The sequence below is a fragment of the Eptesicus fuscus genome, chromosome 15, assembly GCF_027574615.1.
Source record: "Eptesicus fuscus isolate TK198812 chromosome 15, DD_ASM_mEF_20220401, whole genome shotgun sequence".
In the NCBI taxonomy this organism is placed as follows: domain Eukaryota; kingdom Metazoa; phylum Chordata; class Mammalia; order Chiroptera; family Vespertilionidae; genus Eptesicus; species Eptesicus fuscus.
This window is the reverse complement of record NC_072487.1, coordinates 4139320-4167203: the sequence shown is the minus strand read 5'-3', so window position 1 is coordinate 4167203 and position 27884 is coordinate 4139320. Positions and strand designations below refer to the sequence as shown.

Sequence of the window (27884 nt, the reverse complement as noted above, 5' to 3'; positions counted from 1 at the left end):
GAGCCCCGCCTCCCCGTGACCCTGGCGCCCACCTCGGCGCCTGTGTGTCCCACCCACTCGGGTCCGCGAAGTCAGGACGCGATGGCCGCCCCGGCCCTGGCCCCGATCACGCGGCAGGTCAGCGGCCGCACCGCCACAGTCCCGGTTCCGAGCTGCCCCGCCGCTGCTGCCCTGGTCCCGAGCGGCCCCGCGCGCGGGCAACCACTGGCCGACGCCGTGGCCGAGCTTCCCGTGCTGGACTCGAGCGGAAGGCGGGTGCCGTTCGGCGCGCTGTTCCGGGAGCGCCGGGCCATCGTGGTCTTCGTGCGGGTGAGCGCGGGCGGCGGGGCGACCGGGGCAGGGACCTCGCCCGCAGCTGGGAGACACTTCGGGGCCCTGGAGGGTCGGGTTGAAGGCGGATTCCGCCCGGCTCTTCCCGTGGCCGCCCACTAGGGGCGCTCGGAACGCGCTAGCCGAGGCCCTTTTCTCCGCAGCGAGGAGGCCTCGCGGGGACGGGGTGCGGCCCAGCTTTAAAGCGCATCGGGCGCCGCGGTACCCTTTTCCACCCAACTGGGGTGCTGGGTTAGCGTCGTGCGAAACGAAGCACTTGGTCTTTGCTGAACCCGGAGGGTGTCCGTCGCTAACGTGTTCTTTTTGCCGGTTGGGGTTTCAGCATTTCCTGTGTTACACCTGCAAGGAGTACGTGGAAGATCTAGCCAAAATCCCCAAGAGTTTCTTACAAGTAAGTTTCCTGAGCGTGAACAGCAGCGTGCCTGCCTCAGGGGACCCTGTGCAAGTCACCCACATTTATAAGCAGTGCAGTGGGGGTCGGTGAGGAGCTGCCTTAGACCCAGGTTATCACCTTCCCGCACCTCTCCAGCACCTCCTAAAAGGGAGGAACACATTAGAGATCTATTCCTGTTTTCATATATTGGTTACTGCAGCTTATAAACATACTAACCGCAGTAATACTTTTGATGTTACCTAGTAACCTGCCTATTCACAAATGTTGAATGACAATGACCAAAAACACAAATGCTGGCAATTATGGAGATTTCTTTCCTTAATTTTGTAATGAAAACACTCCAGATAGTTGCTTATTATAGGAAAATACTAATATATCTTAAAGGTGAAAAATTGTATTTGTAATGGCGTACACATTCCACATACCTGTGACAACCAAACACATGTGTTTTTCGTCAGGCGCATACATGGAGATTTGTCCCCAGGTGAGCTTTCGAGTGAAGCCATTGGGCAGCCTTTGTAAAACTCAGATCTGTGTTCCCCAGACCTTACCATTGGGATGTGAAAAAATAAAACTGATTGAATAATACTACTTTAATCATTTTTATTCTTTGCTAAAATATTTTTATTGATTTGTTTTAGAGAGAGGGGAAGGAAGAGGGAGAGAGAAACCTCATGTGAGAGTGAAACATCAATAGGCTGCCTCCTGCATGCCCCCTAGCCTTTTGGTGCTTAGGACACCACCCAGATAACTGTGCAGGACTATTCTTTTTTAAAGTACACTTTTGGCGGGAGTGTAGAGAATTATTGACTATATTAAAGTTCTTACTTAGCAAAAGATCATCAGAATAAAACATTTTACCATACATTTCTTTGCTTTGACTCACACACTTTTCCCATTTATTCCATTCTTCCAGAAGCCTATAGATGGCTTTGGAATGGAATGGATAAGGGGAAGTTGTAGGAAACATAATTTCTAATAGTATTTACATGTGTGTTTTTTTCTCCTAAAGGAGGCAGATGTCACCCTTATAGTGATTGGACAGTCATCCTACCATCATATTGAGGTAAATGTATAACAAGTTGAAAAATTAACAGATTAAAACTAACAGACATATGCCAAAACCGGTTTGGCTCAGTGGATAGAGCGTCGGCCTGCGGACTCAAGGGTCCCAGGTTCGATTCCGGTTAAGGGCATGTACCTCGGTTGCGGGCACATCCCCAGTAGGGGGTGTGCAAGAGGCAGCTGATTGATGTTTCTCTCTCATCGATGTTTCTAACTCTCTATCCCTCTCTCTTCCTCTCTGTAAAAAATCAATAAAATATATTTTTTAAAACTAACAGACATAGCAAGAATATGATTTGAACCACTAAGTGTAGGTTATATTTATTGAAATTAAGTTAGACTATAATTATTTTTCTCTCATTTTTTTCTTATAAAGATCCCACATATTCTCTTTTCGTAGCCTTTCTGCAAACTGACTGGGTATTGTCATGAAATCTACGTTGATCCTGAGAGAGAAATTTACAAAAGATTGGGAATGAAAAGAGGTGAAGAAGTTACATCCTCAGGTAACTTACACATGACATGTCTCAAATAGAAAACACTGATGATGTATTTTTACATTTGAATCTATATGCTTAGGGGAACAAATGGTAAGTTAATAATTCAGACTGTTTTTTATGATTCCTGTAAGCAGTCCAGATACACCAGACCCTAAAAGATTCCTTTCTGGGGGTGCAATGACATGGAAAGCTACGAAGTACTAAACATAAAGAGCTGTAGTGTGGGTATGGGTGTGTGTGTGTGTGTGTGTGATGAAAAAGATTTTAAAAGATGTTGCAGCCGAAACCGGTTTGGCTCAGTGGATAGAGCGTCAGCCTGCGGACTGGAGGGTCCCAGGTTCGATTCCGGTTAAGGGCATGTACCTTGGTTACGGGCACATCCCCAGTAGGGGGTGTGCAAGAGGCAGCTGATTGATGTTTCTCTCTCATCGACATTTCTAGCTCTCTATTCCCTCTCCCTTCCTCTCTGCAAAAAATCAATAAAATATATATTTTTTAAAAAGATATTGCAGTGCTAACCCCAACTAATGGAAGTGAGAAAAAATGTCTTTTATGTGTTTTTAAAATGAGTACATTTTACTTTTGTGATTAAAATAAAATTATTGCTTAAGCTAATATACTTTTACTAGGGGCCCAGTGCACGAATTCATGCACCTTGAAAGGAACTGTGAGCTGCGAGGCTGTGGTGGGCACAGGGGTGAGTCTCAGCCCATCCTCCGCGCCCCCAGCTCCTCTCGCCGCGGCCCCCGTCCCCTGTCTGCTGGCAGCCCCACTCCTGCCACCACCACTCCCACGCGCTGACAGTGCTGGCTCTGCTCACACCCGCCAATGGCGCGGAGCAATTGGGGTTGGTGCCAGCAGCGGGTGCAAGCTGAGCAGGCGCCGTCAGCAGGTGTGAGTGGTGGATGCCCCGATCACCCCTCAGGAGCAGGGGGAGGTGGAGAAGCCCTTCAGAGGCAATTGGGGCCAGCAGCTGCCACACACACCTGCTGATGGTGCCGAGCAATTGAGGCCGGCACTGTGTGCTGGCAGTGGGTGCCAGCAGTGGGTGCCAGCAGCGGGTGCCAGCAGCGGGTGCGAGCAGGGTCGGTGCTGACAGCAGATGTGAGCACCTGGTGGGACCACGGCACGTGGGAGCAAAGAATTTTCCGTAACCACCAGAGGCTCACCCTGATGACAGCAACCGGTGCCCCATCTTGGTCTGGTGTCCCCGCTCACCTGCTCCACCATCCCGCCACGCCAATGTCCACCATGTTTCGCACGTGCCCCCTGGTGGTCAGTGCATATCATAGCGACTGGTTGTTCGGTGGTTCAGTTGTTCCGCCATTCGGTCTATTTGCATGTTAGGGTTTTATATATATAGATACCTTATCTTCATGACTTTGAATGGTTTATGTCCTTTCATTGATGAAATCTTGGTTTCATTTGAAGCCCAACTCAAAGGGGCTCTTAATAGCTCTTCGAGCAGGAGTAAATGCTCCCCTCGCTGTATTTTAACAGCACCTTGTACTTCCTTGTATACTTAGTTATTGCACGTAAAGTGGCTGGGAGTGTAGTTAGTTGAAGAGTTTGATGTTTTATTCACCATTACGTGGTCCACATTCCCTGCCCTTAGCACAATTCTTTATAATTAATAGAGCTTAGTCAGCTCCAGGTAAGCTGCTAATCTGCGGTTTAGGTGGGAAGAACTTGGCTCTGAGATGCCAGTAAGAGAACTCGAACTCAGATCATTCATCTCCACAAACATTATTGAGCTCTCGCTAGTGACAACCACTGTGCTGAGCGCTCCGGGAGGTGGTGATAGAAGACAGACACAGCCCTGCCCTCCCAGCACATCCTCTACTCTGAGAGCCAGAAGCAAACAGCTCATTCCGATCCAGGTGAAGGGTTTGTAAGAGAGGAAAGCATGTACTGGGGATACCTGCACCAGAAAAGCGAGGGGAGAGTGTATCTGGGAAGGCTTCTCAGAGGAGGTGGCGTCTAAGCTCACTTTTTAAATAGGTTTTTATTGATTTTTTTTTTTTTTTTGAGAGAAAGAGAGAGGGAGTGAGATATAGAAACATTGATTGGCTGCCTCCTGCACGCCCCCTACAGGGATCAAGCCCCCAACCCAGGTATAGCTTTCATGACAGTACCCAGTCAGTTTGCAGGAATGGACCCAGTGTCTCTTGGTGCATGGGAGGAAGCTCAATCCCCTGAGCCACACCGGCCAGGCTAAGCTCACTCTTGGGGAAGTCCAGGTCCCTGCATCTGGCCAGAGTCTATAAAGCAGTTTGGGAATTGGGGTGAGCCAAGGGACAGGTTGTGGCCAATTCATGCCGAGTATGGGGTGACATGCCAAGGAGTTTGGGTCTGTTCTGGAGGCAGTGTGCGGGTGGGGCTCGTACAAGTACTTAAAGTGGACAAGTTATGACACAGTCACAATCCAGGGTGGAGGAGGAATTGGAACCCATCACCAGAGGCAGTGAAATTAGTAAGGAGGTTGTAATGAAGGGCGGGAAAGAAATGACAGGCCTCAAGTCCTAGGGGTGGCTGGCAGGAGGGGATGGATTGGGGAGCTATTTATGAGCGAGTTAACATGACCCATTTCTAATGTTTTTAAAGAAAGCAACTTAAACTTTACTAAAGCTGTTGGTGAGCTGGCATAAACACTGAGTTCGCGCTTTTTCTCTCTTTAGTGTAGGAAATTTCAGCAGTGCCAGTGTGGACTTACTCTTTGATAGGCTGATTTCCGGTTCTGCAACGGAGTCTCAGTGTGTGAACGGTCTCTGTCTCACTTAGCACTTTAGATGTAAACTGTGAGTTTCACTTCAGTAGCACCTCACCATGCATTGCCGCAACAAAGATAAGGATTTGAATTCTAGACAAAATATATCCTTGTGATTATAAGAGAGGGGATAGTCACATATTTTAAGCCTCTTTGACCTGTGTTAAAGTACTGTATTCCCAAACAGAAAATATTAGGTTCTTATAAAATAATTTTTAAAAGTTCCTTCCTGAAACAGTATAAATCTCAGTCTCAAAATAGTCCTCTTTGAGATCAACACACTAAATAATACTATACAGCTATAAATTTATTTTATTGTTATTATTTTAATCCTCACCTGAGAAGTGAGGACATTTTTTCCCCATTGATTTTAGAGAGAGTGGAAGGGAGAGGGAGAGGGAGAGAAACATTGATGTGACAGAGACACATCCATTGGTTGCCTCCCAAGGAGTGTGCTTCTCAGCAGAGACTGTTAAATTCTAGGCTGTGAAATCTCCTTCAGTTGAAGTTTTAACATTTCAGAATTATCAAATGACCTCTTCTTGGACAGGAGGAGATAGTTTGGATTTCTGAATATTTATTGTAGGTGAAGAATCCTATAAAACAGTAAAATTTAGTATTTTCCCCATGTCTCCAAGTGAATGCACCTGTGTTTGTTTCTTGGTAAGATGACTGCATTCTAATATAAACATGAAAGAAATAGAGGAGTTCACGAGATGGAGGAAAATAACAAGTTTCTGGGAATATTAAGAAATCAGGCAATTCTCCCAGGCTGGGTAGCTCAGCTGGTGAGAGCATCGTCCCCATATGCCAAAGTTGCAGGTTCGATCTCTGGTCAGGGCACATACAAGAATCAACCAATGAATGCATGAGTAAGTGGAACAATCTCTCTCTCTCTCTCTCTCTCTCCCTCTCCCTCTCGCTCTCGCTCTCGCTCTCCCTCCCTTCTTTCCCTTCCTCCCTCCCTTCCTCTCTAAAGTCAACAAATAAAAATTTTTTTAAAAGATATCCTCAACCAGGGACACTTTTGCCCCCAGGGACATTTGACATTCTGGAGAATTTTTAGTCATCACAACTTGGTGGGTAGTAGGTGCCATGTCATCTAGTGGGTGTAGAGGGCAATATTAGATTCTTATAAAATAGCAGCACCCTATATTGCACAGGACAAGGAATGATCTCGTCTGAAGCATCAGTAGTGGAAGGCTCAGAAACGGTTCTTTGAAGGAAAAATAGACAAGTCGAAAGTTAAGATGACACACAAGAAGAGGAGTAACGTTACCTTTTTAATATCTAATCGAATATAAAATGATAGCATCTAAAGACACTTTCTAATATTTCAGGACCGAGCCCCCATATAAAGTCAAACATACTCTCAGGAAGCATTTGGAGCCTGTGGCGGGCGGTGACCGGCCCGCTTTTTGATTTTCAAGGAGATCCAGTTCAGCAAGGTGGGACCCTCGTTTTAGGTCCAGGTAAGCATCAAAGCCCAGGCCCTGAGGACACTTCATGTGCTTTGGAAGTCCAGGGCTACCTGCTTCGTAAAATAGCGACCACGTGATAATGGGCAGCTTGACATTGTGGCAGTCAGGATGCTGTGCTTTCTCAGGGGGCCCCTGGTGTTTTCAAAGGCTTGTGTGTATTTTGATGTCTGTCCATTGGATGTAATGTGCCCATCATTCCAGACCCGAGGGTTTTCAGGTATTTGCGACAGGAAGTCAGCGGTGGTTTGGTGGACTGTATGTGGCTATAACACTTGAAAAAAATTCAATGGATGCTCTGGCCAGGTGGCTCCGTTGATTGGAGCGTCATCCTGTACACCAAAGGGTTGCGGGTTAGATATCTGGTCAGGCCACATACCTAGTTGCGGGTTCTATCCCTGGTCGGTGCGTGTATGGGAGGCAACTGATGGATGTTTCCCTTTCACATTGATATTTCTCTCTCTGTCTCTCTCTCTCAAATCAATAAAAAATATCCTTGGTCTCACCGATGTGGCTCAGTGGTTGAGCGTGGACCCATGAACCTGGGGGTCGTGGTTCAATTCCAGGTCAGGGCACACGCCCAGGTTTTGAGCTCTGTCCCCAGTGGGGGTGTGCACGAGGCAGCCAATTGATAATTCTCTCTCATCATTACTGTTCCTATCTCTCTCCCTCTCCCTTCCTCTCTCTGAAAGTCAATAAAAGCATTTAAAAAAAAATAAAAACATATCCTTGAGTGAGGATTGAAACAAATAAACAAAAAGAAGTTCAATGGAAGTGAACATTCCAAATAGGAGAAAGTCATCAAGCACTTTTTTGGAGTCAATAGATGAATCAAGGAGATTTGCGCAGTTCAGAAAGCACGTCGGCCCCAGGGACAGCTCATTCAATAACAATCATAAAAGCCACATGCTTTCCATGGCTTTATTGACCAGTTCGGAGCACCTGAAACTCCTTTGGCCCCTCTCTGCTCAGTGGTTGAGTGCTGAATCTCTGCCACCTCCCAGGACTGCAGTCAGGGACAAACACTCACTGACAGTGCCAAAAGGCAGCTGTAAACTGTTTTTGGGTTCTTCTTCCTCTTTAAAATGGTCCACGTTAGTATGTAGCTTCTAAGAGTTATATAATTTACATTTACTTTAATCCATTCCAGATAGCTAGAAGGAACTTAGAGAGGATTTTGACCAAACATTATGACTTTTGGGCCTGTTGCGTGTGGAACACTACAACAAGCTAAACTCTGTTACTTAAGCTCCCTTTCCCTCTCGAGTGTACACCAGTTAGACCCACGAGAAGCAGCCATGTTTTATGAAGGAGTCCTGTAATTCGCCCGGAACAACATTAGCCACCTTTCCGATGGACTGGTTTCCATCCTCAGATTGGACGGTGTTTTTCTGAGCCCCTCACCTCCACGTCTCGGTGGCACCGGACCACACGTCCAGTTGTGTAGGGATGGAGAGCGCAGCGAGAGTGTCATTTGTGTCCAAGTTGGGAACCCACTTACTAGGAGATTTTGATACCACCTCCTGGAGGAAATAGAGCTCCTCTAAGGAAAAAGCCGGGTGTGTGTATTTATATACATCTATATCATGGTTAAGCCAGTAGTTCATTTGCCTTATTTGTATTATTTGATAATAAGCCAGTTTATGATATTAAATCTATAGTGATGACTAGAGACAGCAGATAAGTACAATGCAGAAAACATGCCTCTAATAATGTTTCCTTAATCTACTGTTTTAAGTTAAAATTCTCATCTTGAGCCCAAGAATATAAGTAAACAGAACTGGACTATAAATTATGACTTACTTATATTTGAGCAGTAAAAGAATTGTGGACATCTAAGTGTATCCTAACTGATTGTCTTAATGTCCTTATTTTCAGCTCCTTTTGGTCTACAGTTATAATGCATATAGCCTTTTTTTTAAATATTTTTTATTGGGGGTGGGTGGAGATGTACAAAGGAGGGGAACACCTACAATAATGTCAACATTAAAATTTTTTAATAAATAAAAATAACAAAAAAATAAAAAGATACTTACTTGCAAAGTGAAAAGAAAAATACCTTTTTTATTTTTAGAGAGAGAGGAATAGAGAGAGAAATATAGATGTGAGAGTGAAATATCAATGGCTACCCTGTACTCCCATTACCGAGCCTGAAACCCTGGTCTGTGCCCTGACCGGGAATAGTATGGCCAATCTTTCAGTGCACAGGATAACGCCCAACCAACCGAGTTACACCGGCCAATGTGCAGACAGCCTATTAAATCAGTATTTGGGAGTGAATTTTTTAAGCGAGTAATTTATTCCATTATTACATTTAAGAAACAGATGTGATTTTCCAGCTTGCAATCTATGTCAGTTCCATTTTCTGCCTGTTTGACAGGGTATTTTATTTAATTATAACCTAATAGGAGGTCATAATTTAAGAATCATGCCCCTTGGATCTCAAACATTAAGTATCACTCTTATTTAAACATATCCTTGTCATGCTTTATTACCTTAATTTAAAATTATTATGGCACTACACATTGAATATAATGTACTCTGGGTGATTAATTTTTTCCTGTGGACTAATTAAAAGTTGACAAGCGTTCTTGATTCTAGTAAGCAATAAATCCAATAGGTAATAATGTATGCCAACCTCTGCCTTTACTCTTATTGTCTTCTAGGTCACTACATCCATTTTATACACCGTGACAGGAATAGATTGGATCACAAACCCATCAACTCTGTTTTACAGCTTGTGGGAGTCCAGCAGGTGGACTTCACAGGCAGACCTTCAGTTATCCATGTGTGACAGACAGACTGCCACTTTCAGACGGACCCTCGCGATGTGGCGTGACATGTCGGAGTGTATATCCTTGTGTAGTGTCTACTTCGTCAGCCTTTGAGGAGTTCTGAAAACATAGAGACATGTACCAGTTGAACCGCATGCTGAGAGGCATTGATTGTCAAAAATGTGATGTGTATTTATAATTTTATGGCTTTTAAAGTTTTAAACAAACTTTTATTTATACAAAATACAACTTTTTTGTGTTTTTTCTTTGTTACTCCTCACTTGAGAATATTTTCTCCATTGATTTCCAGAGAGAGTAGTATGGAAGGGGAAAGAAAGAGAGAGAGAAACATCAATTGAGAGAGACACATTGATTGGTTGCCTCCCGCATGCACCCTGACCCTGGGCGGGGATCGAGCCTGCAACCGAAGTATGTGCCCTTGACCGGCATTGAACCTCAACCCTTCAGTCTGTGGGCCAATGCTCTGTTACCGGAGCCAAACTGGCTAGAGCCAAAATAAAATTTTAAAAGCCATAAAATAGTAAATAATATTCTTTATCTTATATTCTTATATATCCATTCAATGAAAGGTTTTTTTGGGGGGGGCATAAAAGCATAAATCCTTATGAAGAACAAAAAAGGGGAAAGTTAAGCAATTCAACACAGTTTTATCCAGTGGAAAAAGTAAAAAAAGGATATTAAATTCTTACCTGTTATATAACATAATCACATTTTTATATGTATTTATATTTTTGTATGCTTAGAAAAAAAGAAACAGAATCTTTTTAAAATTTATTGTTTTAAGCCTGACCCGAGGATATTTTTCCATTGCTTTTTTAGCTAGAGTGGAAGAAAGGGAGGAGGAGGAGAAGGAGGGAGGAGGAGGAGTAGGAGGAGGAGGAGGAGGAAGAAGAGAGAGAGAGAGAGAGAGAGAGAGAGAGAGAAATATCAATGTGAGATAGACACATAGATTGGTTGCCTCCCGCATGTGCCCAACCAGGCCTGGGGAGCAAACCTGCAACACAGGTATGTGTCCTCGACTGGAAATCAAACCCAAGACCCTCTGGTGCCTGGAACGACGCTCTAACCACTGAGCAACGCCAGCCAGGGCAACACACCAGAATCTTGCTTGTAGGTATCTCTGTATGGCAGGATTTATTTTCTTTTTCACACTGTTCTATATTTCCCAACTATTACATAGTGAGCATTATTCATTTTTGGCCAGGGAAAGGTCTTTAAAAATTACGTGAAGGATAGTACATTCCTACGCAACAAGCGCCAGGTCCTCAACGGTGCCATTATATAGGCTGCAAGGCCATATATTTCTATCGCAATTGCTCTACTCGGAGGAAATAAGGCAAACCACACCTTTCCTATAGTCCATTCCAAGCACCTTGCCACCCACACACACTATCCACCTCACTGGGACCTTTTTTGGGGGTGGGGGCAATTCTCTGGTTATCACTGGAGTTGAGCATCTGTCCATAAGCTTTTGGATATTCAGGTCATTTCACTGTGGATCACCCATTCACATCCATTTCAGTTTTCTCCTGGGTCGTTTGACTTTTCCTTACTGGTCTGTAAATCTGTGCACATCCTGGACCCTAACTGTGTGTCAGGAGCAGGCACTGCAGACATCTCCGCTCAGTCTGCAGCTTGTCTTCTCACTTGGTTGGAATGTGCTTTAGTATTTGCCAGGTTTAATTTTAATATCATGAAGTTTTCCCTTTATGATTTATGGGTATTTTTGTTTTATGTGAGAATTCTCTCTATATACAAGAATATTCTTCTGTGTTCTTTTTAAGATTTTACACTTCTCTTCCACATTTGGTCTTTAATGCATGTGAGATTTACTTTGTGTGTGCTCTGAGATAGGGATTTAATTTTATTTTATCTATAGTGAGCATTGGTCCAGAATACTTATTGAATAGTTCATTGTTCCCTGTTATTCGTAGTGCCTTGCCATTAAATTCAAGTTCCTACATATGAATGGAGACCTCAGAAATTCATCCCTCAGGATTTTTTGGGGGGAGGGGCGGGGGGAGAAAAATATATTTTAGATATTTAAGGTACATATTTAAAATATGGTGGACATGCTTTTTTTTTTTTTTTTAAGGGAATTTTAAGAATTGCTTAGCCCTGGCTGGTTTGCTAAGTGGTTAAAGCACCGAGGGTGGCGAGTTTGATTCCTGGTCAAGGGCACATACCTGGGATGCAGGTTCAATCCTTGGCCCCAGTCAGAATGCATGAGGAAGGCAACCAGTCAATGTGTCTCTCACATTGATGTCTCTCTCTCCCTCTCCCTCCCTTCCACTCTCTCTAAAACCAGTGGAAAGAGATCCTCAGGTAAGGATTAACAACAATAAAAAAAAAAAAAAAAAAACAGGAAAAAATTGTTAAACTAAAAATACTTTATAACTTAAACGTATACTGTGATTTGTTTACTTTCTAGACAGCTTCCATTTCTTACCCCCAAATTGCTTTTATTTAGTGGATTGTCATCCTTTATTTTTTCTAGAATCTTAATATGAAGTATCCCAGAAATTCTGATAAAAATTATCTCAAAGTCAAAATACAGGGTGGAGCAAAAGTAGGGGTTTATAGTTACTCATATGGAAAAGAATACAATAATTAACAAATAATAAACTCTGTTTTGTATACTCACAACTGTAAACCTACTTTTGCCCCGTCCTATATTGGTAATTATTAGCAAGTATAATACTGCATTGAATTTACAATTTATTTTACCTAGCATATGAAGTCACACAAAAATATAAAGTATCCAAATATTTGAATTATTTTCATGTACATATACATGCACAATCATCCTATATAATAAAAGGGTAATATGCAAATTGACTGAAAGGAGGACCTACCAGTCGGGGGGGGGAGGGGCTGGCGATCAGGCAGTGCCAGGCCAGCCAAGGCGGGTGCCAGCAGGCAGGCAGAAGGGATAGCGATCGGAGTGGGGGGGGGGAGCAGTGCCATCCCCCGATTGGCCCCCTGGGGTCACCTCCCGCAGAGGGAGGCCAGACTGCAGCCTTGGTCCGCTCCCCTCAGGGAGCAGGCCTTCGCTGTCAGTCAGACATCCCCTGAAGGCCCCCAGACTGCAAGAGGGTGCAGGCCTGGCTGAGGGACCCACCCAAGTGCACAAATTTTTGTGCACTGGGCCTCTAGTGTTCTTAATAAAAATAAAATTGCTCATAAAATTGAAAATTAAGCAATTTTGTGCTATGTTTTATAGTAAGGAAAGACTGGTGGTAACCCAGATCCCTTTGCTGATTTTAGACTTAAAACTGCAGAGTCATACCTTACACAAAATTTATATACTTACAAATGTACACATTTTTTCTAAAATATATAAATGTTCTTTATGTGACTTTAGGGAGGTATAGTTACATTTACAATACAGTGGTAAACTGCCTACCCAAACAAATGTTTAAACTTACAATAGGTGTTATAAAATATATAAGCACTAGAGGCCCAATGCACGAAATTCATGCACTTGGGGGATGAGGGGCAGGGAGTCCCTCAGCCTGAATTGCGAGAGGGCGCATGCCAGGCTGAGGGACCCCACCAGTGCATGATCAGGGCCAGGGAGGGACGCGGAAGGGCTCCAGGGTGTGTCTGGCCCATCTCATCTCGCTCACTCCTCATTGGCAGGACCCCAGCAGCAAGCTCACCTACCAGTTGGAGCATCTGCCCCCTGGTGGTTAGTGCACATCATAGTGAGCAGTTGAGTAGCCTTAGCATATCATTAGCATATTACGCTTTGGTTGAATGGCTGACCTGTTGACCGGACACTTAGCATATTAGGCTTTTATTATATAGGATGCTCCACATCCAATAATATACTGGATTCAAAATATCTTAAAACCTTCCTGCAATAAGTACATAGAATACTGGATAAAAGAATAACATCTAGCACTTATATGGTGCTAATTATTTGACAGATACTATTTCAAATGCTTTACATATATTAGCTTTATAGAATTGTTATTATCATCATCATCATCCTCATTTTACAGAGAAGAAACAACATCATTTTTAAAGCTGAGTTCATAAGAAAGTGAAGAACTCCAGCAGGCTGACACTAGGCTGAGGAGCATGCACTGACGCCAGGGGCTGCCCTTAGGATTGTGCCCATCCCAGGAATTAGAGAAGGCTAGTCCTTGGCCAACTCCAAGGCCTTGCAGTAGAGAGTTAAAGGCTATGTCATAAAGTACAACCTGTGACTTATGCCTAAGGGCTACAACAGTGCAAGAATGGGCTATAGCAGTGCAAGAATGGGCTACAACAGTGTAAGAATGGGCTACAGCAGTGCAAGAATGGGCTACAACAGTGCAAGAATGGGCTACAGCAGTGCGAGAATGGGCTACAGCGGTGCAAGAATGGGCTACTATCACACCCATCCATAGACCAAGGAACCCAGTGAGGACACGTGTTGTAAGCCTTCTGTAATGAACAGTTGGGGCAACAAGAATTACAATAAAATCAAAGTGCATGTTTAATTTTTAAAAATCAAATACTTTTGTTTCTCAAGAAGATTAATGATGAGCTAGTAATTGAATAAAATATTTGTTTTTGTTACCATCTACTTTCTTGCTTTAGTATTTGCCAGGTTTTTAAAATAAGTATGTGAAACTGAAATTTTTCCTCTAAGCACTGCCTTATCTGATAGCCTAAAAGTTCTAAATAAATGTTTTTCATTTAAAACAATTTCTGGATATTGTACAATATTGATTTACTTTTTGATAAAATAGGTTTTTTGAAAAAGATATACATGCCTTATTGATTTAAGATAGAGGGATTTTAATTTTTCTCATATTTGCAATTTTGTTTTATGAACAATAATATCTCTGCTTTGTGGAATTTGTTGACATTTGCCTAAAATACTTTTACATTTTTGTGGAAGCCCCTTCCACGTCCCATGTGGTTTGGGGTTCCTGTTCAGGATTCCGTGTTCTGGAGAAGGCCGCACACAAATGAAGAGAGACTGGAAAAGAGTTAATTTGGGAAATGGGGGGCCAGGTGGGAGTCCACCTCTAGGGGGAGGACTACCACTGCTCTGGCCTTGCCATCCCTTCTATTGAGACTATGGGAAGCACCCATATCCTTTAGGCAGGAAACTCCAATAATAGCCAATCAGCAAACATTTACATATGACTAACAGGTGGAGGTTGCTTTAACTACCAATGTCTCAACTAAACAATGAGTGAATTCTTCTGACCATTCAGAGCAATTAAAGTTGACCAGCCTTCCGGATTCCCTTTTCACATTTAACTACTAGTGACAATGTTCGGTTTCCGGCACATTTTATTAATGCTCCAAGGTCCTTTAAAATGAGGAAGAGAAACATCGATGTGAGAGAGAAACATCAATTGGTTGCTTCAGTTGCCTCCAGTACCGGCCTCAACCCGGATCAAACCCACAACCTAGGTATGTGCCCTGACCAGGAATCCAACCAGCAACCTTTTGGTGTGCAGGATGCTGCTCCAACCACCGAGCCACAGCCAGGCCACGCCACCAGATTTACATTTCAGGAGCAGTGCCCTAGAGCAGGATTTCTTCCATGGGGTACTGGCCTGTGGACCAGATAGCACTATTTTTGTGCCAGACTGTCCTGTGTATTTTAGGATGTTTATCAATATCCCTGTCTTCCATTGATTAGATGACAGTAGCATCCAGTTGTGATAATCAAAAATATCTCTACACAGGTTCCTCATAAAATTAAAAATAAATACCACTTCTGGGTATTTATCTGAAGAAAATGAAAGCACGAATTTGAAAAGCTATGTGGACCTCTATGTTCATCGCAGCATTGTTTATAATAGCCACGATGGAGAAGCACCTCGGTGTCTATTGAAAGATATGGAGCAAGAAGATGTGAGAGCCCCGGCCGGTGCAGACAGGTGGTTGGAGCGTTGTCCCACACACCAAAGAAAGGTGGCGCGTTTGATTCCTGGTCACGGCACACACCCAGGTGGCAGGTTCCATCGGCACGCACTGGAGGCAAATGATCAACGTTTCTCACATCGATGTTTCTCTTCCCCTTCCTCTCTCTAAAATCAATTTAAAAATATGTGACATATTCTTTATCCATACCTATAAACACACAATAGAATAGTATTCAGCCATAACAAAATGAAATCTTGCCACTTGAGACACCATGCATGGACTGGAACAAAGTGTGCAGTGTGAGGAATGTTAGGAAAGTAAATTTCCTATCTGAACAGAGATGACATCTCAAATGAGTGAGGAAAGGCGGGACGCAGATATCACAGGGATAACTAGATGGTCATCTGGGAAAAGAGAGTTAGGTCCATCTCTCACACCAGAGCAGGATAACATACAATGTGAGCATTCAAGATCTAAATGAAAAATATAGCATCATATTCTAGAAAACTACACAGAACACTTCTTTTACAATGGTAGGCGGAAATGCCCAGCCATGACAATGTCCAGGACTCATAAAAGAAAAAGTGGCTACATCTGATGACATAAAAATCAAATGTCTTCATGGGGGAAAAAGAAAAAGGAAAAAGAAAAGAAAAATCATGAGTGAGGCAAAAATATAAAAACTGTAGGACAACAGTGCAATGTATATCACGAAAAGGGGCTATAACGATCACTGGAGCCCGCCTGGCCCGGCTCAGTAGTTGAGCTTTGACCTATGAACAAGGTCACAGTTCGATTCCCAGTCAGGGCACATGCCCTGGTTTCTGGCTCGATCTCCAGTGTGGGGTGTGCAGGAGGCAGCCGGTCAATGATTCTTTCTCATCATTGATCTTTCTCTCTGTCCCTCTCCCTTCCTTTCTGAAATCGATAAAAAAATATATATATATTTAAAAATATGAAACAAGTTTTAACCTTTTGCACTCGGATGTCGAGTGTGACTCGACACGGTTAGCATTAGAATAAAGGAATCGAGAAAAAAGCAAGCGAGTGCAAAGGGTTAAGATTACATCGGTACGAATTCAAAACCTTGACAGATTGCTCTTATTTGCAAGGTTGTGGGAAAGGAACTGGCACTCAGGTGGTTGGCTCTCCCTCGTATTAAAGGCAGAATCTGGGCGTTTCAGAGTAACATTACCACCCTGTGACCATCATTTCCCGCTAGGATAGCGGAAACACACTCCCGTGTGCTCCAGCTTCCATCCCTGCCCTGCTGGCGTCGGTCTGCAACGCCAGACAGGGTTATTCTCTTAAACTGTAAGTCAACACCATCCCTTCCACACAAATGGATAAAAACCCAAACCCTCAAACCCTCCAACTCACCTTCCTAAGTGGAGAGAGATACTGTGTTCATGAACTGGAACACTCAGCATGACCAATCTGAATTCTCCCTAAACTGATGCAGACTATAGATGCTACAGATTCAGTGCAATCACATGAAGAGCTCAGCAGGCTTTTTGACAGAAAAAACTTTCTATAAACAAAGGACTTAGAATATCCAAAACAACTTTTAAAAAGACAAAGTTGCAAGATTTACATTACCTGTTTTCAAGACTTACTGTAAGGAGATACTCATCAAGACAATATGGTATTAGCCAAGACCGGTTTGGCTCAGTGGATAGAGCGTTGGCCTGCGGACTCAGGGGTCCCGGGTTCGATTCCGGTCAAGGGCATGTACCTTGGTTGCAGGCACGTCCCCAGTGGGGGTGTGCAGGAGGCAGCTGATCGATGTTTCTCTCTCATCGATGTTTCTAACTCTCTATCCCTCTTCCTTCCTCTCTGTAAAAAATCAATAAAATATATTTAAAAAAAAAAAAAAAGACAATATGGTATTAGCAAAAGGATTAATAAAGATCAGAGGAAGTGAACAGAGTCCAGAAATAGAGCCATACATAGTTTACGAGCTGATTTCCCACAGCGGTGCCAAGGCAATGCAATGTGGAAAGTGTATTCTTATCAACAAATGATGCTGACAGGCGGGGGTGCAAAGGTAGAGGGGGTAAACATGGCAAGTGTATGTCCTCTGCTCACAATACTGAGAGTCTGCGGCCAGCACAAAAGGTGGCCTACTGTCTGAGGCCACCCAGCAGGAGCTACAGCGAGAACTACAGTTTTCTCCTCTTTGCGTGGGGTTTGGAGGTTTTGGAGCTGTCTGACCAGAGCTGCAGTTTGTTCAGTTAAGCTGTGATAGGGGAGGCCATTCATATGCAAAAACCGCTGTGCGGAGCTTGGGTGGGTTTGTAGATTGTGCGGGGCGGGGTCTCAGGGAGTCACTAGGCTAGGGCGTGGCAAACAGCGATGGCTGCCAGTCAGCCGTCTCTGCGTCTCCGAGTTTCCACGTCCCCGCATCTCGCGCCCCAGCGCAGTAAACAATGAATCCTGCGCGCAGCTCTGCAAGCAAGCCACCCTCACTTTCCGACCTGATGGCAGAGAGTCCAGCTTCTCCCCGTAGGAGTTTGGGTCCCCAAGCGTCTCCCCAGAAACTGGATTTCAGAGTAATTGGGAGCTTGTCTCCCTTCGGGTTGAAAAAAGCAACCCCTGCCGCCAGCCCGGTTCGCGCGCCTCCGTACCTCAGCTTTTCAGCACTTGTGCACGTCTCAATGCTCTTTTCTCTTTCCTTCTAGTTGTAGAACTTCCACTCAGCCAGCTTTCCCGTGGTTCTGGGTGATAGACGTTTTGTCTTTTAGTTGCAGTTTTGAAATTATTGTGCGAGGCATCAGTTTAAGTGTTTACCTATGCTGCCATCTTGGTTTCTCCCTCTTTTTTCTTTATTAATTGAATTTTTGGGGATGACATTGGTTTGCAAAACCATGCAGCATTCAAGTGTACAATTCAATGAAACATCACCTGCTCACTGCATCTTGAGCCATCGCCCCAAGCAACCTCTATTTCCATCCTCCAGACTCCTGCAGCCACTGTGGAACACAGTATGGAGTTTCCTCAAAAAGTTAAAAATGGAACTGCCTTTTGATCCAGCGACCCCACTTCTGAGCATAGATCCTAAGAATCCTGAAACACTAATTCAAAAGAATATGTGCACCCCTATGTTCATTGCAGTGTTATTTACAGTAGCCAAGATCTGGAAGCAGCCCAGGTGCCCATCAATAGAAGAGTGGATAAAGACACTGTAGTACATTAACACAATGGAATACTATGTGGCCATAAAAAAGAAAGAAATCTTACTTTTGTGCAGCATGGATGATCCTAAAGAGTATACCAATGCAACAAAGTCAGATAAAGAAAAAAAGACTTGATAGGAATAAATGATAACATCACAATTTGCAAATAACATGATTGTGCATGTAAAATACTGAAAAAATTACAACCTGTTGGCGATGTGATTGTGATGACTGAACAGGAACACCTGCCACGGCTCCTGCCACCCTCTTGCAAACCCAAGGACCGTCGTCAGGAAGGCGTGGAGAGGCCTCCTTTGTGCGTTGCCACGGACACTCCCTGCCGACGTGGAACACAGGAGTGAGGAAGCTCCTGTTCCCAGGCGACCTGAAGGGCGGCATGGAGAGGACCGTGAGCAGCATGCTGACTGTCTCCATTGCGGCTGCTGGACTGCATCCCAGGAGACGGGGTGCTGGCCACGGTAACACCCAGAAGCCTGGGACGCGCCATTGCGAGGCCTTCCTCCACGGCTCCCACATAGTTCTGATTTTACTTATCGTGGGGTAGATTTAAAATGTATTCATTAAAAATAGTATTTTTTTAAGATTTTAGACAACATAGGAATTTGTTAAGTATATAGCATTACTTTATGTACCTTTTTTTTTCTTTTAATTTGAATATTCCCCCTGTCCCTCATGTTATGTCTCATTTTATTTTTCAACTAGAGGCCCAGTGCATGAAAATTCATGCACTTGAGGGGGTCCCTCAGCCTGACCTGTGCCTTCTCGCAGACCAAGAGCCCTTGGGGGATGTCCAACAGTCTGGCCTCCCTCTGTGGGAGGTGACCCGCAGGCCAATGGGGGACAGCGCCGGTAGGCAAGCAGCCGGCCCCGCCCCCCATTGCCCTGCCGCCACCCCAATCGCCGTCCCCTCCCTCTGCCCACTTGCCAGCCCTGCCCCCCACCTACCAGCTCATTTGCATATTAGGCTTTTATTATATAGGATTGGTTCAATATTGTTTTGGGTTAGTTTCAGGTGTGCTGCAAAGTGTTCCCTCAATTTCAGGTACTCACCAGGCCTATATGTACTTATCAGTCTTAGTGACTATACTCCCTACGCTATCAACTACTACCAATAGATTCTGTGCACACCCTTTGGGGTTGTGCTGATAAATTGAAAGGCAAGTGGTGTTTTAAGGTGCTTATACTGGCTACATATTTTTCTTTTATATCACTTTTATATGCTTTTATATCACTCCTTTTGAATTTGTTCAACTAATTTGTTGAAATAATTTCAATGAATTTAATTGCGTGGGCTAAGGATATTCAAATTTATATTTTGATTCAAAACCAGCTTTCCCCCTAACTGTTGATACTCATCAATGTTTTATGAGACTTCAAACTGTACAACACTGTTCAACACTGAAGAACAATAGGTGTCAGTGTCCTTATTCCGTTCCGTGTCATATTGCAGAGAAATTATTCTTCGTCACTGCTCAGTGCAATCATCAATATGCTTAACGCTTAATCGTCATTTGTATTATTTCAGTTTATTTTTTTCCAGTTTCCTTGCAGTCTCTGTTACTGGTTTCTAAGAGTTTGTTTATGACTGAAAATGTTAACCATTTCTCATGCATTGCAAATGAAATACTTTGTCTTTTGTTATTATTTTTCAGTGGTGTTTTACTTTTTTGGTGTACTGATGTTGTGTGTTAAATATAATCATGATCTGTTTTAAAAAAAGAAAAAATTACAGATTATTAGAATTAATAAGTGAATTCAGTAAAGTCACCGCACACAAGACCTATATACAAAAATTTATTCTATTTCCATATAATATATCACACAATAGAAAGTAATTTTAAGACAATATAACTTAAAATAGCAACAAAAAATCAAACAATTAATGTGTACAAAACATCTACATTTAAAATTATAAAACTTCTTGAGAGAATTAGATAAAACTTTCAAATAATGAGGAATACCATTTTCATGAGTAGGAAGATTTAGTGTTATGAAGGTGTTGATTTTCTCCAAATTAATATATGGAGTCACTAAATCTTTTTTTTTTTTTTTTAAGAATTTTTTTGAGTTTATTTGACCCAAACTGTCGACAATTGCCAGGAAGCAAAATCTCAACGGATTGGGATAATGCTCCAGAGAATGGTGGTTGCAATAGAAGGCATGAGGCATGGAGATGCGTTTTGAAGAGAAAATAGTAACTCCTAAAGCTGGTTATTCTGAATGGGTAAGAAGGCTTATGAAAGTTATAGAAGGGTTGTGAAGAGAAATCTTAAAATGAAATTATAAGTAGTTTGAATAATAAATGTAATTAGACAAATTAATCTAAAGTAAGCTAATGCAGAATTTGTTTAGTCCTTTTCTAGTCTATTAAAAGAGGAAAAGTTTTTCTTGCTTTGCCCAGGAAGCAAAAGTTCTATAAATTATTGAAATGGTTATATATTATGAATATTAATCAGGTACTTGATTACTTAAAAAAAGCCATCTTCTTAATTATGGGAACTGAAGTTTTGCGAGCATATATTTGTGTTTATACCCCTTTGTCACTTTATTTTATTTTATTTTTTTTAATTTCTTTATTGATTAAGGTGTCACATATTTGTCCTCATCCCCCCATTCCCATCCCAGACCCCTCCCCACGGATGCCCCAACCCCCTGTTGAACTTAACCATTGATTAGGCTCATATGCATGCACACAAGTCCTTTGGTTGATCTCTCCCCCCTCCCCCCATCCTCCCCTATCCTCCCTCTGAGGCCCGATAGTCCGATCGATGCCTCCTTGTTTCTGGTTCTGTTCTTGTTCATCAGTCTATGTTGTTCATCATTTCCCCTAGATGAGCGAGATCATGTGTCACTAGAGATATACTTGTAAGAACTGAATGTGAGACGAGCAATAATAGTTATGCTGACAGGCAAATGAGTCAGTCTGTAGTGAGTTTCTTTCTGGACCAACAGTTCTTTTGAGACCCAATATCAATGTCCACCAGTTCCTTATGTGTACATGTCGGCACTGACCCCTCAGCTCTGGATGGTGGACAAATGGTGGTAATGCAGGTCCGACTCCCTCTGGTTTGGTCTCGGCCGGACCCAGGGGCACGGCTTCACCCGGACTCAGGGGCACGTGGCCTCACCCAGACCCAGGGGGCGCGTGGCCTCACCTGGACCCAGGTGCGCGCAGCCTCACCCAGACCCGGGACCCAGCCTCACCCGGATCCAGGGGCACACGGCCTCACCCGGACCCGGGATCCAGCTTCACCCGAATCCAGGGGCACATGGCCTCGCCCGGACCCAGGATTCAGCTTCACCCAGACCCAGGGGCGCATGGCCTCTCCTAGACTCAGGGGCGCATGGCCTCTCCCAGACCCAGGGGCGCGCGGCCTCACCCAGGCCCAAGACCCAGCCTCACCCGGATCCAGGGGCACACGGCCTCACCCGGACCCGGGATTTGGCTTCACCCGGACCCAGAGGCGTGTGGCCTCACCCGGACCCAGGGGCGTGTGGCCTCACCCGGATCCAGGGGCACACGGCCTCACCCGGACCCAGGATCAAGCTTCACCCGGACCCAGGGGCGCGTGGCCTCACCCGGACCTAGGTGTGCGCGGCCTCACCCGGACCCGGGACCCAGCCTCACCCGGATCCAGGGGCACACGGCCTCACCCGGACCCGGGATCCAGCTTCACCTGGACCCAAGGGCGCGTGGCCTCACCTGGGCCCGGGACCCAGCCTCACCCGGGTCCAGGGGCACACGGCCTCATCCAGACCCGGGATCTAGCTTCACCCGGACCCAGGGGCGCGTGGCCTCACCCGGACCCAGGGGCGCGTGGCCTCTCACAGACCCAGGGTCGCATGGCCTCACCTGGACCCAGGGGCGTGTGGCCTCACCCGGATCCAGGGGCGCACGGCCTCACCCGGACCCGGGATCTGGCTTCACCCGGATCCAGGGGCACACGGCCTCGCCCGGACCCAGGATTTAGCTTCACCCGGACCCAGGGGCGCATGGCCTCACCCGGACCCGGGATCCGGCTTTACCCGGACCCAGGGGCGCGTGGCCTCACCGGATCCAGGGGCGCATGGCCTCACCCGGACCCGGGGGCGCACGGCCTCACCCGGACCCGGGATACAGCTTCACCCGGACCCAGGGGCACGTGGCCTCTCCCGGACCCAGGGGCGTGGCGTCACCTGGACCCAGGGGCGCGACCTCACCCGGGCCCGGGCCCCAGCCTCACCCAGACCCAGGGGCGCGGCCTCACCCGGACCCGGGACCCAGCCTTACCCAGACCCAGGGGCGTGAGGCCTCACCTAGTCCCAGGGGCGTGTGACCACACCCGAGCCCAGGGGCGCGCAGCCTCGCCCAGACCCGGGACCCAGCCTCTCCCGGACCCAGGGGCTTATGGCCTCACCCGGACCCGGGATCCAGCTTCACCGGGACCCAGGGGCGTGTGGCCTCACCCGGACCCAGGGGCGCGTGGCCTCTCCCAGACCCAGGGTCGCGTGGCCTCACCCGGGTCCAGGGGCGCACGGCCCCACCCGGACCCAGGATCCAGCTTCACCCGGACCTAGGGGCGTATAGCCTCACCCAGACCCAGGGGGGCGGCCCCACCCAGACCCTGGACCCAGCCTCACCCAGACCCAGGAGCGTGCGGCCTTACCCGGATCCAGGGGCATGTGGCCTCGTCCGGACCCGGGACCCAGCCTCACCCTGACCCAGTTCCCAGCCTCACCCGGACCCAGGGGCGCACAGCCTCCCCCGGACCCAGGTCCCAGCGTGGTTTCGTCTTCTTGATCCCAATTCCTGTTGGTCAATTCCCTCTCAGCATTTCCTTCGGCCATTTTCTCAGAGCTCCAGGGCGGCTGCCGCAGAACTCGTTGGGCGGCGGGCTCAGTGAAGCTCCGGTGTGCCTGGTGCACGGCGGCGGGCTGGTCCGGTGTCGCTGCGTCGGCCCTTGGGTCTGCAGTGGTGGCCGGTCGCCGAGCGTGCACACCTGGCCGCTTCCGGGGCATTGAGATTCTTGAAGGACTCGGAGGTCAGCAAGCGCGGAGTCTCCCACCCCATGTCTCCCAGGGGCTCGTCTGTCCGTGCTCGGCAGCGAGTGGAGCCGTCCCCTCAGCCGGAGATCGCCGGGGGAACTGCGCCGAGCACGTTCCAGGCCGCCATTGGGTCGCCTGAGCCGTAGTTCTTAAAGTGTGGTCTTTGGGTCACCGGCATCCGCATCATCCTGCGTACCCCTCTCTTTTATTCTAGTTGTAGAGCATCTGCTCAGCCAGCCCTCCGGTGGTTCTGGATGGTGTCTGCTCTGCTCTCCCGTCGTAGTCTCAAAATTGTTGTGGTAGGCAACAATCAGGCTTCTGCCCTATGCCTCCATCTTGGTCCTCCTTTGTATAGTTAAGTCTTGATTGTTGTTGGTGTCACTGGGAGGAATTGTCCTCCAGGCCAATTGGCCGTGAGGACCCTCTGTGTCTATAAAGGAAGAGTTGCTGTGCAGGAGATACGTTTATGGGCCGGGTCTTGGTGCAGCAAGGCTTTGGCGCTCACTGAGTCTGCCTCTTGAATGTGTCCCTTATGCGAGTGGTTGAAATCTGGTGTCATCTCACACCGACCACTAGATGCCCTCGTTTCTGGGTCTCCAATGGAGTGTAGGTCAGCTACTGCCTGAGGCCACTCAGCAGGAATTACAGCAAAAACTGCAGTTTCCTCCTCCTGTCTGAGCGGCCCTGGAGCAGTCCGACTAGAACCGCAGTTTATCTGGTCAAGCTGCCACAGGGCAGGCCACCCACATGCAAAAGCCACTGCTTGGAGCCCAGGTGGGTCTGCAAGACGTGTGGGGCGGGTCCCAGGGCGGGGCGGGTCTCAGGGCAGGGCGGGGTCTCAGGGCACCACCAGGCCATGGCGTGGCGAACCGCAATGGCTGCAAGTCTGCTTTTTCTGCTTTCCACATTTCTAAGCCCCCTCGTTCCGCACTCCAGCACAGCAAACACTGATTGCTGGGCGCACCTCCGCAAGGAAGTTACTCTTGCGCGTCCCCAGAAGCTGGATTTCAGGGTGATGGGGAGCTAATCTCCCCTAGGGTTGGAAAAAAAGCTGCACGACCCTTCCCCCGCCACCAGCCCGACCCATGCGCCTCCGCATCTTATCCCCTCTGAGTTCGCTCTTTCCTCTTCCCTCTTAGCTGTAAATCCACCATTCAGCCAGCTCTCCTGTGGTTCTGGGTGGCAGACGCTCTGTCCTCCAGTTGTATTTTTGAAATTGCTGTGCGCGGCGCAGTTCATTTGTTTAACTTTGCCGCCTTTTGGTTTTCCTCTCTCAAAATGGCTAAAGGACTTGAATGTAAGACGGGAATTCCTAAAAATCCTCCAAGTCGGCGTCGGCGGCCTCCGGGGCCCCAAGGATCTCACTGGGCAGCTCGGCCAGGTCGGTGATGCGGATGGGCCCCTCCTGCAGAAAGATGGTCTCTTTCTTCACCGAGAGCCACTGCGCCAAGTCTGCGGCCGCCACCACAGCAGCTTCCGCGGCCGCCCAGGAACTCATGGCCCCAGCTGAGGTGCTGACTGAGAGCAGCAGCCGCCAGCCTGGGGAGACGCGAGCAGGAGTCGCCGTGCTCACCAGTCCATCTTTTAGTTGTATTTCCGAAACTGCCATGTGAGGCAACAGATCAGCTGTTCACCTCCGCCGCCATCTTGGCTCCCCACCCCTTTGTCACTTTAAATGAATAGTCTAATATTGTTTCATAAAAATAATAATGATAATATGATATTTTGTAAAATAAGTTTGACAACCTTCCCAGGGTTTGAATTTTAAGAAACTTTTTCTTGACCTAGAATTGGCTTTAGGTCATTGCAATAGGCCAAGGATTTGTTTTCTCTCCTTATGAAGGAAAATTTTCTGCTTAAGGTGCATGGGAAGCTTTGTCAAATAAAGAAATAATAACTATATTTTATTTATATGTGCATATTATTGAAATAGATTCTGATATGCTTTTATCTATAACTGTAATTGTTATTCTGGAATATTCTGTTTTGCAGAAAGAACAAGATTCCTTGTCATTTGCATTCTAATCAAATCCATAAACATCTTATTTTAAATTTCTTCTTGTCATTTAGAGACAGTCATTGTTTTGTTATAATGCATTTGGAAAAATGTTACATGTTCTGAGGGATCCATGGGAAAGACTCTGACATTTTCAGATCATCCCCTTCAAACTGGATGAAAATTATTAGTACTCTATAGAATTATCTGTTTTATAGTAGTGGTCAGGAAAAATCAGGAGAAACAAAAAAATTGATTATGGGACTGAATGAACTAATAATAATTATATAGTTTTTGTAACTTTTGTGGAAAGTATTGCTGATTTTTAATCTTTCTGTTATTCAGACATAAGGAAACTTGTTTTTTGGTAAATTATGTATTTTTCTCCCTACCTGACCCCTCCAGAATTTGGCAATTCTTAATTAGTGAGTCATGACAAAATGTTTCTTAGCATGAATTTCAATAAGTCTAGTTTTCTATTATAGTTTTATTAACCAAGACTTTCACTAAAATGTCATGTCTGAAAGCTTTTGGAACAAATAGAAGTATAAAGCTTTAAGGAATGAAGACTCTCTTTGAAGCCAATAAGAGCTTCGAAGTCTTTCCAGGTAAGGAAAGCAAGTAAGGAATCTCAAGACATTTTTGGAAACCTCAAGAACATGAGGAGTTCTCCCAAGTCTACTGGTATTGCAGACATACCTGAGGGCAGCTATATGACTCAACTTCTTTGCCCTTAGGGACTAATGAAAGCTCAATCATGAAATTCCAGCAAAGCATATTTTCAAATATCCACTTTAAATTGATTTCAGAGAGGAAAGGAGAAGGAGAGAGAGCTAGAAACATCAATGAGAGAGAATCATTGATTGGCTGCCTTCTGCATACCCCCTACTGGGGATCAAACTCGCAACCTGGGCATGTGCCCTTTTCGGGAATTGAACTGTGACCTCCTGGTTCATAGTTCGACACTCAATCACTGAGCCATGCCGGCTGGGCCCAAAGCATATTTTTTAAAAGCCTATACGATTAACTGCTGTTCTTTCTGTGTTCTTGCAAACAATCAGGCCAAATTGAAACTAGACTTAATACAGTAAATAAATTGGTCTTAATGTGGCTCCGTAATAAAAATGAGGATAATTTTAGGGGGAAAATTGTGTTTCAGTAGACTCTATACTACACAGTTGTGAATATTAGACTCAAAGTTTTATTTTTCATCTATGAATTGAACTGGATCCTGAATTTATCGCTGGCTTTTACCCAATATTACTAAAATTTGTAACAGTTTGTCTCCACTAGGTTACAAGCCCTACTCATAATCAGGGATACCACCTCTAGACACTATTGCCACCTCCTTCGTGTCCAGGCCTCATCGTCCCTCTGACAGAGAGAAAGGATCTCGGCTCTGAAGGCAAACTTTGTCCCTCCTCAGTATGAAGCAGCTATGGAAGAGATCTGCACCCCTTTTCTCTGAAAGAATTAATTGCCAAGATCTGTGAGGGGGTGTGTGATAGGCAGTTAGACAGACAGGAGCAGAGCCAGGACGACGGGCCATCTGGAGGAAAAATGGACAGGACCCTGAGACGTGCATCTCACCACTCCACCTGCTCAGAAGCTGGCAGGGGTGAAGCCCTGGCTCCATCACACCAGAGGGAAGAGGGCCCAGAGGGGAAGAATGGGTGACTGGACCCCGGGAGCACCTCAAGGTCATCTGTCGAAGGCAACAGTCACTGCAATAGGGCTCTTGGCCACTGTTGGTCTGGCTGAAGGAAACTAATTCCATCCAGAAGAGATGAAAATATCTGGGTGTATTCAGCAAAGAATGTTCTTAATATCTCTGACTTCTGCCTTTCAGGAGGAACCTCTGTAGAACAGGCCTTTATATCTTGCCTAGTAGGAGATGGGACATGCATTGCTAATATGTGGAATTATAGACAAAAATGATGGATAAGTGGTTCTTTTGTGTGCAATGTATCAATCATCAAGTGTGAACAGTGAGAGGTCGCTCCTTTCTTCTTTTGGAACAACTGATTTTTGTAATATTGTAACAATTCATATGCGTCCAAATCTGGAAGGACATTTCTACAAATAGCTTGCTTACCAAAGCGACTAACATTCCCGACTCAATCAATGATTGCTTTGTAATCCAAAATTTCTTCTATTCCAACCTGTTAAAAAAGAATGACATTTTTAAAATGAGGCAAAATATTCAATTAACTGTTCAATGAAATGTAAATATTAGGGATTTCCACTTTAATCATTCAAAAGTAATGCCCTCCAAATGATCACTTATTAAATTTTTAAAATTTCGCACCGAGACAAGGACATTTTAAATGTCCTGATTCACATCACTGCCGTGTCATTGTGACGCGTGGCAGATACAATGGGCAAACGGGTGCACTCAGAAGGGTTTGCTCCAGCTGGGAGTGAGGTGCCCAGCAAACACATGCAAGCGTCCCTTTCTGC

The 27884-nt window shown here is 45.6% G+C and overlaps 1 protein-coding gene and 1 long non-coding RNA gene across 5 annotated transcripts; one reads left to right on the top strand and one right to left on the bottom strand.

Moving 5' to 3' along the window:
- PRXL2C (peroxiredoxin like 2C) lies at positions 1-10034 on the top strand. Of its 2 annotated transcripts, XM_054727157.1 has the most exons (6): positions 1-309; positions 653-721; positions 1737-1790; positions 2190-2295; positions 6397-6528; positions 9201-10034. In XM_054727157.1, exons 1-6 carry the CDS (start codon positions 82-84, stop codon positions 9326-9328), a joined length of 717 nt encoding a protein of 238 aa, XP_054583132.1. In that variant the 5' UTR covers positions 1-81; the 3' UTR covers positions 9329-10034. The 2 variants fall into 2 exon arrangements, with proteins under 2 accessions (XP_054583132.1, XP_054583133.1); XM_054727158.1 differs by lacking the exon at positions 6397-6528.
- Positions 6575-27543, bottom strand: LOC129151634 (uncharacterized). 3 transcript variants are annotated; one of them, XR_008558283.1, is made up of 5 exons: positions 27520-27543; positions 18590-18767; positions 18111-18178; positions 17834-17923; positions 6575-6866 (listed from the first exon to the last, which is right to left on the bottom strand). It is a non-coding gene; the product is annotated as an uncharacterized LOC129151634 (long non-coding RNA). The 3 variants fall into 3 exon arrangements; XR_008558281.1 differs by lacking the exon at positions 6575-6866 and adding an exon at positions 9359-9428; XR_008558284.1 differs by lacking the exon at positions 18111-18178.
- Between the last annotated feature and the right edge of the window lie 341 nt (positions 27544-27884).